This window comes from Microcaecilia unicolor, chromosome 9 (assembly GCF_901765095.1).
Source record: "Microcaecilia unicolor chromosome 9, aMicUni1.1, whole genome shotgun sequence".
Lineage (NCBI taxonomy): Eukaryota > Metazoa > Chordata > Amphibia > Gymnophiona > Siphonopidae > Microcaecilia > Microcaecilia unicolor.
Window position 1 is genome coordinate 178390408 of NC_044039.1, and position 15164 is coordinate 178405571.

At 45.6% G+C, this 15164-nt stretch overlaps 1 protein-coding gene across 1 annotated transcript in view; it reads left to right on the forward strand.

The window, feature by feature from the left end:
• The window catches only part of SYT16 (synaptotagmin 16), a 240832-nt gene that overhangs the window by 97873 nt on the left and 127795 nt on the right, over positions 1–15164 (forward strand). Inside the window, exons 5-6 of the mRNA XM_030213711.1 lie at positions 2396–2839; positions 6208–6397. Of these exons, the coding sequence (XP_030069571.1) occupies positions 2396–2839; positions 6208–6397 (634 nt within the window). The remainder of the gene's footprint in view (positions 1–2395; positions 2840–6207; positions 6398–15164) is intronic.

The following is a 15164-nucleotide window of genomic DNA, read 5'->3' on the forward strand; positions in this document are numbered from 1 at the left end:
CGTCCGCCTTGGAGATAGTCCAAGGAGCCCAACATGATTGGAAATCTAAATTCTCCCTAACTTGGGAAAAGCATTTTATTAGATACTTAGGAGTCTGTATATCGGCAGACATGTCGAAGCTATATGAACTTAACATACAAAAACTGCTAATTGATACAAAATCGAGTTTACAGGCTTGGAGCGAGCTTCCGGTGTCACTACTGGGACGAATAGCCTTATTTAACATGATTATAGCCCCCAGATGGATATATATATTTCAAACCATTCCGCTGTATTTGAGAAGAAGGGATGAACAAATTTTGAATCAACATCTGCAGAAATTTCTCTGGAGAGGGAAAAAGGCCCGCCTCTCTATCCCTTCTTTAAGTATACCAGTGGAATATGGAGGCTTGGGTCTTTTAAATCTCAGGTTCCTTAATATAGCTAGTGGAATGAGGCATATAAGTGATTGGTATAGGAATGCCAATGATTACACCAACACAACACTAGAGTTGGGTCTTTCACAGGGGACACACTTCAGTAATTATTTACATAGCACTGGTGCACCTGTGCCATACTCCCTGAAACATTTGGGAATCATGGTAACAGCAAAGGCAGTGTGGGGTTGGATATGCCGCTTACACCAATTTTCTGCATAGGTAACCCCATTCCTGCACATTAGTGACAATCATGCTTTTCCTCCGGGTCAGATGTATGCTGTATTTAGGAACTGGAAAAGCAAGGGTATTGTATACTTATTACATGTATTAACCAGAGAGGGCCGCATTCGAGAGTTTTCAGAATTGAAAAACGAATTTGGACTGCTTGACAGTGATATTTTCTACTATAGGCAACTGAGTCACTATATTGCTTCTCTACCTTGGACATCGCTAACTGAAGATGTACAGGAAGAACTTTCATCAGCCTTTTCGCTGGAATCACACCAGAAAGTACCCATGACATACCATCATAGACACATACGAGACACAGCTCCAGAAGTGGAATACCATAAATTGGCACAATTATGGGAGACAGATTTGCAAGTGCCAGTCACAACACAGCAATTGAAGACCCACATTTTACAGATAAGAAGAGTTACGACCTGGGCCACACACTGGGAGTTACAATACAAAATGGTTTTGCGATTGCATATACCTCCAAAGAGAGCGTTTCATATGGGGCTCTCACCATGGGGAGAGTGTGCAAAGTGTGGCAGTGCAGGAGCAACATTGGGCCATATGTTTTGGTCATGTGTGGGTATTCAGAAGTTTTGGAAACTGATTATAGCCTATGTTGCCAAACTGTGGGGACAATCATGGCAATATAACTCGTCCTTACTTTTTGGTTGCCTCAACTTAGGGACGACGCCCAGAAAGGGATATACTGCATTTGTTTTAAGGGCCATAATTGTTGGCAAGCAGGTAATCTTGACTGAATGGTTGTCATACCAATACCCCACATGGCAGCAATGGCGTGCTCGTATGGTGTCTCTGTTACGCTTGGAATGCATGGCTATAAAAAACTTTGACTCTAAGATGGGCGAGAGATTCCAGCAAAGATGGTCACCATTTTGGGACACTATGACTGCTGCGGCAAGAAGCCACTTGTTGAATTCTTAAACCCACTGATTTGTATGATGTGACAGGAGAAAGGAAAGAGAGATTAGGTTTGGGAGGGCAGGGGGAGGGCCGGGGGGGGGGGGGGGGGGGGGGATAAAATAAAAGAAGTTGGGGATCAAGAGGGGGAAAGCAAAAGAAACACTTAGTAGAAATGTATGGAAATGTAGATGCTTTGTTATACAGTTTGAATGTGACGTGTATATTCCATGGACTTTGTGGCTCCAACTAATAAAACAGATTTAAACACAACTGATATTACATAAAGAACATGGATAACATAATAGAATTAAGCAATCAGGTATAGAGAGATAACATTCAGGATGACTGATTTTCTATTTTTTGTATCAATGGCCTTGAGCTAATGTTGCTATTAGCGCACAGTCAATATAAAAATTATTGAGTGAGCACTTACTGCCACTCATTTTGTAGGTGGTTAGGGTTCATGCAGTAATCCTGCATTAACCAATTAGTATATGCTAATGTGGATGCACTAGCTGGTTAACGCAGGAACACCCACTTTCCACCTCCCTGATATGCCCTCTTCAAAAAAATACAAAACTTTTTAGCACCTGGATTAGCGCACACTTGGCAGTTACCACAGGATGCTTGAGTGTGTCCCATGATTACACCATTTTAAGCTGTGTTAGATGTGCGCTAGCACTTAATACAGCTTAGAAAAACAGCCCCTTATTTGAGCATTTTATTAAATCATATATTTTCCCCTGTTACCTGTAAGTCACTGTATGTTTACTGATTTAATATACATATTTTTAAAATTTAAATTTTGTCTATCACAGGAACAACATACAGCAAATTCACTACAGGAACCACAGAACAGCCATGAACCAATATCGAAATGTGGTGACCTAGATGTCATATTTGATTATAAAGCATCAAGACAAAAATTGATTGTAACAGTGGTGGACGCCAAGGGCATCCCTGACAAGGATCGCAGTGGTGTGAGCACATGGCAGGTTCATGTAGTTCTGCTGCCCAGTAAGAAGCAAAGGGGTAAGACTAGTATTCAAAGGGGGCCAGAACCAGTCTTCAATGAAACATTCACATTTCACAAACTGGAGTCAGAAGAACTGGGCAGCTACGCACTCCGATTCCGTCTTTATGCTGTGCACAAAATGAACCGTGAAAAGATGATGGGTGAGAAGCTGTTTTATCTGAGCCACATCAATCAAGAGACTGCTGTGAAAGAGACACTGGTTTTAGAACCAAGGAGCAATATGAGTGTGAGTATGTGAAATAATAAAATGTACTACACTTTTACTATTTGTAAGTGATAAAGAAGGGCATAATCGAAAGGGGCGCCCAAGTTTTCCTGAGATGGACCTTAAGGGCTTTGGCTATCAACGCCTCTGCCCTGACATCTGGAAAGAAGGCCCATGCTGGAACCATGTCTAGCAGGGCTCCAATGAATTCTAGTTGTTGAACTGGCAGAAGGTGGGAATTTGGATAGTTTATAATGAACCCTAGTAGCTCCAACACCTGAATAGTGAGAGTGCAGAGGGGCAGATCCTGTCCAGGACACCGGGGGAGCAGGAGAGGAGCACCGCCTCTTCCAAGGTCGATGTCAGCCCCTGTCGATGTACTGGTGTTGGCACATGGATGACAGACAAAGCATGGGCCTTGAAGATTGGTTGAGTTGGAGTCATATTTGGCACTGAATAGTATGTAGCTGGATTATTGTTATTTATGGATAAAATATTCAGCCAACTGTAGTGAGCAATTTTTTAGCCGCCACTGCAGTGTATCCCAATATTCAATGCTGGGACATGTGCAGGTATCAGCATTGAATAGCTGGGTATGTGCAGCCAGCTGACACTTATCAACCCTTAACCAGACAAAGATAGGACTGTGTTTTATGGGTTATGCAGATCTGTTGTAGATACCTAAACCAAACTTGTACAAATCATTTGAGAGGAGGCAAATGATCAAAATTGTATGCAGAGGTCTGGACATATTTGACAATATCCAAGACAGTCCTATTATTCTTTGACTTCAGTGAATAATTTCTGATGCTCCTATTACTTTTATTATTGTTTTGATTAATTTGATTTATTATTTACACCCTCATTTTTGATGTATTGTTTAGTGAACCATCTCGGTTGCAATAGAAGCTCCATTTTTCATATAGCTTGAGAGTATTTTTGTGGGTTTGCAATAAACATTCTCCTATTTAGTTTCTGTAATTTAAATCTTGTGTTTATAAAATAGATGATCTTTTGGAACTCTGACTTATGTGTCCAGTTATGAAACAGCTCTTTATTGTGTAGTACAATTATATCATATTGTCATTATTATGAGATGTATATCTGCACAGATTGGTGAAAGATAAGCATGTATTTCATTCTACAGACTTTGCAGTTAAAGCACATGCATAGTTTCAGTTGTAGATCCAAACTCTACTGCAAACCCATTCACAGGGATGCCTTCCTTTACAGCAGGTCAAGTATGCAGGAAATGGCACTACACATATAGGGTGACCTGTGTATAAGTACATAAGTACATAAGTAGTGCCATACTGGGAAAGACCAAAGGTCCATCTAGCCCAGCATCCTGTCACCGACAGTGGCCAATCCAGGTCAAGGGCACCTGGCACGCTCCCCAAACGTAAAAACATTCCAGACAAGTTATACCTAAAAATGCGGAATTTTTCCAAGTCCATTTAATAGCGGTCTATGGACTTGTCCTTTAGGAATCTATCTAACCCCTTTTTAAACTCCGTCAAGCTAACCGCCCGTACCACGTTCTCCGGCAACGAATTCCAGAGTCTAATTACACGTTGGGTGAAGAAAAATTTTCTCCGATTCGTTTTAAATTTACCACACTGTAGCTTCAACTCATGCCCTCTAGTCCTATTATTTTTGGATAGCGTGAACAGTCGCTTCACATCCACCCGATCCATTCCACTCATTATTTTATACACTTCTATCATATCTCCCCTCAGCCGTCTCTTCTCCAAGCTGAAAGCCCTAGCCTTCTCAGCCTCTCTTCATAGGAAAGTCGTCCCATCCCCACTATCATTTTCGTCGCCCTTCGCTGTACCTTTTCCAATTCTACTATATCTTTTTTGAGATACGGAGACCAGTACTGAACACAATACTCCAGGTGCGGTCACACCATGGAGCGATACAACGGCATTATAACATCCGCACACCTGGACTCCATACCCTTCCTAATAACACCCAACATTCTATTTGCTTTCCTAGCCGCAGCAGCACACTGAGCAGAAGGTTTCAGCGTATCATCGACGACGACACCCAGATCCCTTTCTTGATCCGTAACTCCTAACGCGGAACCTTGCAAGACGTAGCTATAATTCGGGTTCCTCTTACCCACATGCATCACTTTGCACTTGTCAACATTGAACTTCATCTGCCACTTGCACGCCCATTCTCCCAGTCTCGCAAGGTCCTCCTGTAATCGTTCACATTCCTCCTGCGACTTGACGACCCTGAATAATTTTGTGTCATCGGCGAATTTAATTACCTCACTAGTTATTCCCATCTCTAGGTCATTTATAAATACATTAAAAAGCAACGGACCCAGCACAGACCCCTGCGGGACCCCACTAACTACCCTCCTCCACTGAGAATACTGGCCACGCAATCCTACTCTCTGCTTCCTATCTTTCAACCAGTTCTTAATCCATAATAATACCCTACCTCCGATTCCATGACTCTGCAATTTCTTCAGGAGTCTTTCGTGCGGCAGGAAATTTTATAAGAATCAATTCTGACTGTTTTTCCCACAGAAATGGTTTTGAAAATTACCCTCTTAGGGCTGATCTTGTGTATTTGAGGTATCCAAGATGGTACCTGTTTTATAAATTCAACATAAGTACTTATGTGCCTTTATAAAATAGGCTCCCAGAACTGGCACCAATAGAGTGCAAAACTGGTGTAAATGTGTGTGTACTCTACATGTGTACCTGTGTATTTTATAAAATATACATGTACATTACAAATCTGCCCCCTGCTCTACCCATAACACACCTTTTGGAATTCCTATATTTGTCACACATAAGTACACACCATCTTGTCAGCGCACATACATTGGTCAGTGCAAGTTGGCAGCACCAAGTACATTTTTGTATTTTTGAGCCTCCCATCTTATATTTGTTATCTTGGCATTGTTCATATTTAGTTTGCATATATGTTGGATAATTTTATTAAGACTTGATTGTACTGAGCAACACTTTTTGGTGTTGGAGAAAGTATCTAGCTGACCCCTGACATAGGCACAGTGCCGAAACATGGCCTGAGTCGGGTCCTTTAATAAGCCTGTTTCTTCACTCCAATTTTTGGGGCCCGTTGTGCTTCTTTTGCTGTGCTGTGGTAAGTGTGAAATACATAATTGTAACTATCCTGTACTGTTCCACTTCATCTAGGTTCTATAGCACCACATCTGCTAGAGCTTATCACCAGGGAACCATTTTATAGAGAGACATGCCAAACTGAATGTTTTTGAGAAATGGTGCTAGAAATGCTCTCTAATCTTTAATGTTTTGTAACTTCAACCCTACAAACTAGAATATAATCAGTAAGTAGAAGCAGACACTACAAAACAACTAAGGACATTTCTTTTTTTCTTCCAGAGTGGAAATTCTCAGGCCAGTCTGTCTGCTATCTCTCACAGTGACAGTGCTTCATCTACCCAGTCCCTGTCTCATGGAGGGGTGCCAGAACTGCTTGTAGGGTTGTCATATAATGCCACCACTGGCCGTTTATCTATTGAAATCATCAAAGGCAGTCATTTTCGAAACCTGGCTATAAATAGACCACCTGGTAAGTAACATCTTCTGACTGTACTTTGCATAAATAAACAGGTTCTGTAAGCTTATGTATGATTAAAACAAATGTAAAATTCAACATTACTTCTCTTGGTTCTTATGCAATAACAGGACACATAAGTCAGAGGAGTGGCTAGTGGTTAGGGTGGTGGACTTTGGTCCTGAGGAACTGAGTTTGATTCCCACTTCAGGCCCAGGCAGCTCCTTGTGACTCTGGGCAAGTCACTTAACCCTCTATTGCCCCACGTACAAATAAGTACCTGTATACGATATGTAAGCCACATTGAGCCTGCCATGAGTGGGAAAGCGCAGGGTACAAATGTAACAAAAAAAAATAAATGATTTTGGGCCATGTTTACTAAACCTTAACACTGCTGTTGCACCTATAGGAATAACATGGCTAGGAAGCAGTGCACACTGATTTAGCAGACACTAATGTTTAGTAAACCTGATCCTTTGTGTCATGGCAGCTGTCAAATAGTTATAAACAGGACTAGTCTGGGGAAACATTAGCTTAAAAATAGGTAAATTTAAATATAAATGAGAAATGAATGTGTTTAATGCATTGCTCTTTTAAAAACAAGATTAATTTTTTTTAGCATAACAGTCAGTGCTGGCCAAGGCACTTACTGTTAATGTCAAATCCATTAGTATTAATGCCAATGAGGACAATGCAGAATCCTTGTGAGTCCTTGGTGTCAGGTCTGATGATACTGCACCCAAGGTCAAGGCAGGGTGAGATCTCCTCAATGTTGATGTGTCTCCAGTGTCCGTGCAGCTCCTGAATTTGATGGACTGGACTTTGGTGTGCCAAAAAGTCTTTCACATAGGACCTCCCAAATTTTTTGGGTTCTCTTGGAAACAAGTGGAGAGGCAGGAAATCAAGAACAACATTTTGTGAAGTAAACCACGTGACAGGAGAGAGAAGACACATCTTCACTGTTCCGCAGATAAAATGAAACTGTGGGTCCTGCATGAGTCAGGCAAGTGGGAAGGCATGCGTACATGCATGGTCAGGCCTGCCAAAGGCTTCTAGAAAGTTAGTGAATGCTGGGCAGCTGTTATTCTGATCGTGAGCCCTTGTGCCTAGGCCGTGGCCTAGGAAGGACCTTGGCCAAAGCCTAGGGAAGATGAAACAGGCGCTATGCAGTAACATGGGCCACGAAGCCCCGCACACTCAAGGAAATCAGCAAGCACCACCAGAAAAGGGAAATAGACCACTCATGCGGGCCACAAGGCCGATCGGGAACCCACTCATACAGAGTCTAAGCGTGCAAGGCTGAACTGGAATCGAATCAAACACTAGGGAAGGGAAAAGAATAACGAGAGGTCCCAGAAGGGACTGGGGCTCAGGTGGCGCACACAGCGCCAGGCAGAGACACAAAGGGACAGATGTCAGACCAAACAGCAAAGATACATACCTGTAGCAGGTATTCTCTGAGGACAGCAGGCTGATTGTTCTCACATGTGGGTTGGCGTCCATGGCGGCCCAGGAAACGGCAAATTTTTCTACAGCAAAATTTAAAAAGTTTTGCCAGAGCCTTCTGGCGCGCGCATCACGCATGCACGGACGTCTTCCCGCCTGTCGTGTGAGTGTTCCCACTCAGTTTAATCAAAAAGCAAATAATAAACAAACAAAAACTCCAAAGGGGAGGTGGGCGGGTTTGTGAGAACAATCAGCCTGCTGTCCACGGAGAATACCTGCTACAGGTAAGTATCTTCGCTTTCTCCGAGGACAAGCAGGCTGCTTGTTCTCACATGTGGGGTATCCCTAGCAACCAGGCTCACTCAAAATAATGAACACTGGTCAATTGGGCCTCGCAACGGCGAGGACATAACATAGATTGACCTGAAACCATAAACAACTAACTGAGAGTGCAGCCTGGAACAGAACAAAAATGGGCCTAGGGGGGTGGAGTTGGATTCTAAACCCCGAACAGATTCTGTCGCACCGACTGCCCAAACCGACTGTCATGTCGGGTATCCTGCTGGAGGCAGTAGTGAGATGTGAATGTGTGGACTGATGACCACGTTGCAGCCTTGCAAATCTCCTCAATGGAGGTTGACTTTAAGTGAGCCACTGATGCAGCAATTGCTTTAACATTGTGAGCTGTGACATGGCCCTCCAGAGTCAGCCCAGCTTGGGCGTAAGTGAAGGATATGCAATCTGCTAGCCAATTGGAGATTGTGCGTTTTCCGATGGCGACTCACCTCCTCTTGGGATCAAAAGAAACAAACAACTGGGCGGACTGTCTAAAGGACTTCGTCCGCTCCACGTAAAAGGTCATGCTCTCTTGCAGTCCAAGGTGTGCAAACTGCTTTCGCCAGGGCAGGTATGAGGACGGGGAAAGAAAGTTGGCAAGACAACTGACTGGTTCAGATGGAACTCTGACACCACCTTTGGCAGGAACTTAGGGTGTGTGCGGAGGACTACTCTGTTGTAATGGAACTTGATATAAGGTGCATGCACTACCAAGGCCTGAATTCACTGACTCTACGAGCTGAAGTAAAGCCACCAAGAAAACGACCTTCCAGGTTAAGTACTTCAGATGGCAGGAATTCAGTGGATCAAAAGGAGCTTTCATCAGCTGGGTGAGAACGATGTTGAGATCCCATGACACTAGTGGAGGTTTGACAGGGGGCTTTGACAAAAGCAAACCTCTCATGAAGCGAAAAACTAAAGGCTGTCCAGAGATAGGCTTACCCTCTACAAGGCGATGATAAGCACTAATCACACTAAGGTGAACTCTTACAGAGTTGGTCTTGAGACCAGACTCTGACAAATGTAGAAGGTATTCAAGCAGGGTCTATGTAGGACAAGAAAGAGGATCTAGGGCCTTGTTGTCACACCAGACGGTAAACCTCCTCATTGGAAAAAGTAACACTTCTTCGTGGAATCATTTCTGGAAGCAAGCAAGACTCAGGACACCTTCCGAAAGACCCAAAGAGGCGAATTCTAAGCTCTCAACATCCAGGCTGTGAGATCCAGAGACTGGAGGTTGGGATGTAGAAGCGACCCCTCATTCTGAGTGATGAGGGTTGGAAAACAGTCCAATCTCCATGGTTCTTCGGAGGACAACTCCAAAAGAAGAGGGATCCAGATCTGACGGGGCCAAGAGGGCGCAATCAGGATCATGGTTCCGCACTCTGACTTGAGTTTCAGCAAAGTCTTCCCTACCAGAGGTATGGGAGGATATGCATACAGGAGGCCTGTCCCCCAATGTAGGAGAAAGGCATCTGACGCTAGTCTGTCGTGGGCCTGAAGTCTGGAACAGAACTGAGGGACTTTGTGATTGATCTGAGTGGCAAAAAGATCCACCGAGGGGGTGCCCCATGCTCGGAAGATCTTGCGGACTACGCCCATGTTCAGCGACCACTCGCAAGGTTGCATTATCCTGCTCAACCTGTTGGCCAAACTGTTGTTTATGCCTGCCAGATAACTGGCTTGGAGAAACATGCTGTGACGGCGAGCCCAAAGCCACATCTGGACGGCTTCCTGACACAGAGGGCGAGATCCGGTGCCAGGGGTGTAGCCACGGGCGGGCCCGGGTGGGCCTGGGCCCACCCAATTTGGGGTCAGGCCCGCCCAGCAGCAGACAGCAGTGCTCACGGTTGCAGCAATTCCCACACGCTGCCTGCCGGCTGCCGCTCAAGTTCAACAATCTCCTTGCAGCTACTAAGCGCTAAACCGGAAGTCTCTCCTCTTCCGGGTTAGCGCTTTAGTAGCTGCAAGGAGATTGTTGAACTTGAGCGGCAGCCGGCAGGCAGTGCGTGGGAACACTGCTGCTGGGTGGGCCTGCAAGGAGGGTGAGGGAAGACGGGGGACAGCAGCTGCACAGGGGAACGGAAGATGGAAGATGTGTGTGCGAAAGAGAGGTGATTGGCAACAATGGTTGTAAGTAGATCTGAAACAGATCAGAACTCATGTTGTGTGTCAGGATGTTTTGCTACTAAAGAGTTCATGAAATACTAATAGCTGTCACAACACATTCCTCCTGCAGGCAACACAAGATGCTGAGTTCAGATAATGTTGGAACTCCACAGATCTCTGGAAACTTTTATAAGCCTAATGATTTTTTGTTGTTGTTGTTGTTGTTTTTAATGGCAAATCTCCTCCTCTCTGCAATTAACTGTGGACAGGAGGGGCTGTTTAGTAATTCTACACCTGCTTGAGAGCCCACCCCACGCCCACTAACCTGCTAAACTCACCAAACGAGTGCTGTGCTAAGCATGGCAGTGTCTGCGCTCTGGAGGGTTGCTGAGGTCCAGGCAGGGCCCTTTGTTTTTGCAAATGGTTTCCCTTTCGCTTTATATTTTAAATTAAGGTGCCTATTTCATAATGGCCCTTGATGACAGCAGTCTCTGTATTCCAAGACTAAAAGTAAATTGAAGTCAGGTTGGACTGCTTATAATACATCCAGGCGGAGTAGCCTGCCTCCAGAGTTGCTTACAGGGATTGATATTAAAGCGAGGCTGCACAGAAATATGAAGAACTTGGAGCCCATTTACTTGAGACATCCTAGGATAAGACCTTCTATTATTCCAGGTAAGTCTCGGCACTGTTGCATCTTCTTTCTGGGGATTTCTTGCTATAAACGTGCAGCTGACCTGCACTGGGAAAGCGACTTAATTTTATTGTGACTTGTTGGGATCCTCCCCCTGGCTCTCCTTCCTGTAACAGAGTGCATCGTGTGTGTATGAGAAGGCATACAGGATTGGGAGGTGAAGATGAGGAATGGGGAGAGAATATGGGAAAAAGGATAGAGGGATAGGGATACCAAGGGAGCCAGGAGAAGCAAGGGATGAATTACCTCCTTTAACATGCCTGCTCTTTTAGTTTCCTTGTAATTACAGTTCTCTCCTACTGTAATCCCAGTATTTCTCCTCTTTATCACCCCCTTCCCTGTTCCTTTCCTCCCCCTACTTCAGTCTGCTCTTTACCTCTTCCTTTATTGCCCCACTTCTTTCTCTCTCCTCCTAACTCTTGCCCTTATCTTTTCTCCCTGTGCTTACCCATCTTCACTCCTCTCTTCTCGTTTCCTTACCTCTCTCCCCGCTACTGAGATCCTCATTGATCATCTGCTTCCATCCCTGAAATCCCTTCTTCTCCCTTATGTATACCTAAGATCCTTCAAACGGAAATCCAGCAATGAACATGCACAGGGGGGAGGGAAGATGAAAAGATGAGGCATGGTGGGTGGGGGAGATGCTGCACGGGGAAGAAGGGAGAGATGCAGCAAAGGGGTGGAGGGGTGAGGAAGGGAGAAGTCTCGGCTGCGTATGAGGTGGAGGGGAGGGAGACATGCTGCATAGAGAGGGGATAGGTGGTGAGAGGGGGAAAATGGTGCATAGGGGTGAGAGGAGAGGGGGAAATGGTGGGCAATAGGGTGGAGGGAAGGGAGAGACATGATGGTAGAGGGGAGGAAGGGAGAGATGCTGCTGGGAAGGGGAGAGAGATGTGGGACACCAGAACACAGGGAAAGGGAGAGAGAATGTGTGGACTGATGGTAGAGGTGGAGGAAGGTAGAGATGCTGTATGGAAGGGGAGAGAGCATGTTGACCCAAAACACAAAGGAGAGGGAGAGAGAGATGGTGGACAGTTGGGAATGAGAGGGGAGATAGACATGGGGGTGGATGAGAGGGAGGGAGAGGTACACAGTAGGTGGTGAGGGGGAAATGGGCCATGGGGGAGAGGACAGGAATGAAGAGAGAAGGCAGGAAAAGTATAAGGCTACCAGGGTGGGGTGGTGGAGGCGATCAGATGTGGGTATAAGGGTGGAGGGAGGAAGATGATGGGAATTGTGGAAACCCTGTGGATGAGGCCAGGGGGGAGGGCGGGGGTGGCAAGGAAATGAATGAGAGATAGTGATTACACAGGGTAGAAATATGGTAATGGGGAGTAGATTAAGATAAAAGAGAAAATAGGGATGGGGAGGAGTAAGATGGGGAATGGGAGAGCTAGTGGGTGAGAGAAGAAGATGGAAATTTGATAGGTGTTGAAAAGTAAAAAGGAGACGAATAAGGGTGAGAGAGAGGCAGAAAAGAGCTAAAAAGGAATGATCAATATGTCAGAGGCAGGAATAATGAGGGAACAGATAGGAGAGAGGAGAGAAAAGACAAATGGACTGCAGCCGCTTGAAGAAGAATTAGCAGACGACAGAGAGGAAAGCAGAAAAGAGAAATTGGAACCAGCAAGATGGAAAAATAAAATGTCCAGACAAGAAAGGTAGAAACAAAGCATTTTATTTGAATGTTTTAATGGAATATGTTAGCTTTTGGAAATGTGCATAGCAAATGTGTTTTCTATTGTGTTCTGTAGAAAAGGAAATGCATCTCTGTTTATGTCTCCAAGTGTTGCAATATGCTATGTTAATTTCTTAGGGTTCCCTTTCAATTTTTGTCTAAATATTTATTTCTAATTTGTGATCCCTGTTCCTGTATTTGGTGAGGGTCTGTTGGTGTGATAATATGGCAGGTGGGAGATTGGAGGGGAGGCAAAGAGGAGAGGGAATCGGGAGGGGAGCCCTCCTTTATTTTCTGACCTGGGCCAAGTAGGTTTAACACCCAGTCCTAACCCTTGCTGTATAGCTGGTGAGGATTCCAGGCATCCCAGCTAAGGATCTCCTCCAAAGGCAGCCAGAACTCCCTTCTACCAAGCTCTGGCAACAGCATCCTGAGCCATCGACAGCTAAGCATGTGTGGGTGCTGGCATCAGTGGCTTCGGGATGTTGCTGATGCTTGCCAAGCTTGGTAAAAGAGAGTTTGGCCACCTTCAGAAAAAGTCTTCAGCTGATTAAGCTTGAGGATCCTCATTAGCTAAAGTATTTATAGTTTTGAGGGTGGAGGTAGGGCGGAGCAGAGAAAAATTTGTGCCCACCCACTTTGGGTTCAGGCCCACCCAAAACTGGCTGTCTGGCTACGCCAGCTGTCCGGTGCCCCCCTGCTTGTTGGTGTAGTACATGGCAACCTGATTGTCTATCGGAATTAAGATTACTTGGTTGGACAGCCGATCTCTGAAAGCCTTTAGAGCGTTCCAGATCGCTCTTAATTCCAGGAGGTTGATCTGCAGACCTCTTTTCACTGAAAGGACCAGGCTCCCTGAGTGTGGAGCCCATCTACATGAGCTCCCCACCCCCAGGAGAGATGCATCCGTCGTCAGCACTTTTTGTGCTGAGAAATTTGGAATGGTCGTCCCATGGTCAATTGGATCGAATCGTCCAGCAGTAAAGAGAATTTCGAAAGCCAGTGGACCAGTTGGATTACATTCTCTAGATCCTCCGCAGCTTCAAACCACTGGGAAGCTAGGGTCCATTGAGCTGATCTCTATATAGACATGCCATGGTGTGACATGAACTGTTGAGGCCATATGCCACAGACGTCTCAACATCTGCTGAGCCGTGACCTGGTGAGACGCTCGAACCATGGACACCAGGAACAGAAGTTTGTCTGCCCTTGGCTCGGGAAGATAAGCTCAAGCTGTCCTGAGTGTTCAACAGGGCTGCAATGAATTCCAAAGTTTGGACTGGGGTGAGATGGGACTTGGGATAATTTATGATGAACCTCAGTAGCTCTAGCACCCAAATAGTCATTTGAATGGACTCCAGAGTACCCTCCTTTGAGGTGCTCTTCACCAGCCAATCGTCGAGATAAGGAAACATATGCACTCCCAGTCTGTGTAGCGACACTGCGACTAAAAATAGGCATTTGGTAAACACTCTGGGCGCAGACGCCAGGCAAAAAAGAAGTACATAGTACTGAAAGTGCTGTATTCCCAGACGAAATCGAAGATACTTCCTGTAAGTTGGAAGTACCGAGATGTGTGTGTAGGCATAGCCAGAGGAGCATAGCCAATCGTTTTCCTGAATCATGGGAAGAAGGGTGCCTAGGAAAACCATCCTGAACTTTTCTCGAGACAAGAAATTTGTTCAGGGCCCTTGGGTCTAGGATTGGGACGCATCCCCCCTGTTTTCTTTTGCACAAGGAAGTACTTGGAATATTCCCAGCCCTTCTTCCCCTGGTGGAAAGGGTTTGACCGCTTGGGGCCTTTAGAAGGTCGGAGAGTTCCTCTGCAAGTACCTGTTTGTGCTGGGAACTGTAAGAATGAGCTCCCGGTGGACAATTTTGGAGGTTTGGATTCCAGATTGAGGGTGTATCCTGACCGACTATTTGAAGAACCCACCGACCGGAGGTTATGGGAGGGCCACCTTGGGTGAAAAAATATCAACCTCCCTCCAACGGCAGTCGTGTCCGGCACAGACACTTTTACTGAGGCTATGCTGAACTGGAGCCAGTCAAAAGCTCGTCCCCTGCTTTTGCTGGGGAGCCACAGAGGCCTTAGGTGCATGCTGTTGACGAGGAATGAGCTTCCTGGGACTGAGCCTGGACAGGCTGCCGAGAAGCAGGAGTGTAACCTATGCCTAGCATAGGAATAGGGAGCACTCCTCTTTCCTCCAATAAAACCTCCTAGATGAGGAGGTAGTAGCAGAAGACGCCCGGCGGGAGAGAGAATCCATAGCATCATTGTGCTTCTTGAGCTGGTCCAACCAGATCCTCTACTTTCTCACCAAAAAGGTTATCCCCCCCAATGAACATCCGCCATCCGCTGCGGACCGAATGATCCAGGTCAGAGGACATGCAGCCATGAGAGTCTGCGCATCACTATACCCTGGGCAGTGATCCTGGATGCTACATCAAAAGTGTTGAACGTACCCTGGCCAGAATTTTCAACATGCCTTCTGCTGCCTGACCACCTTGCGAAAAGG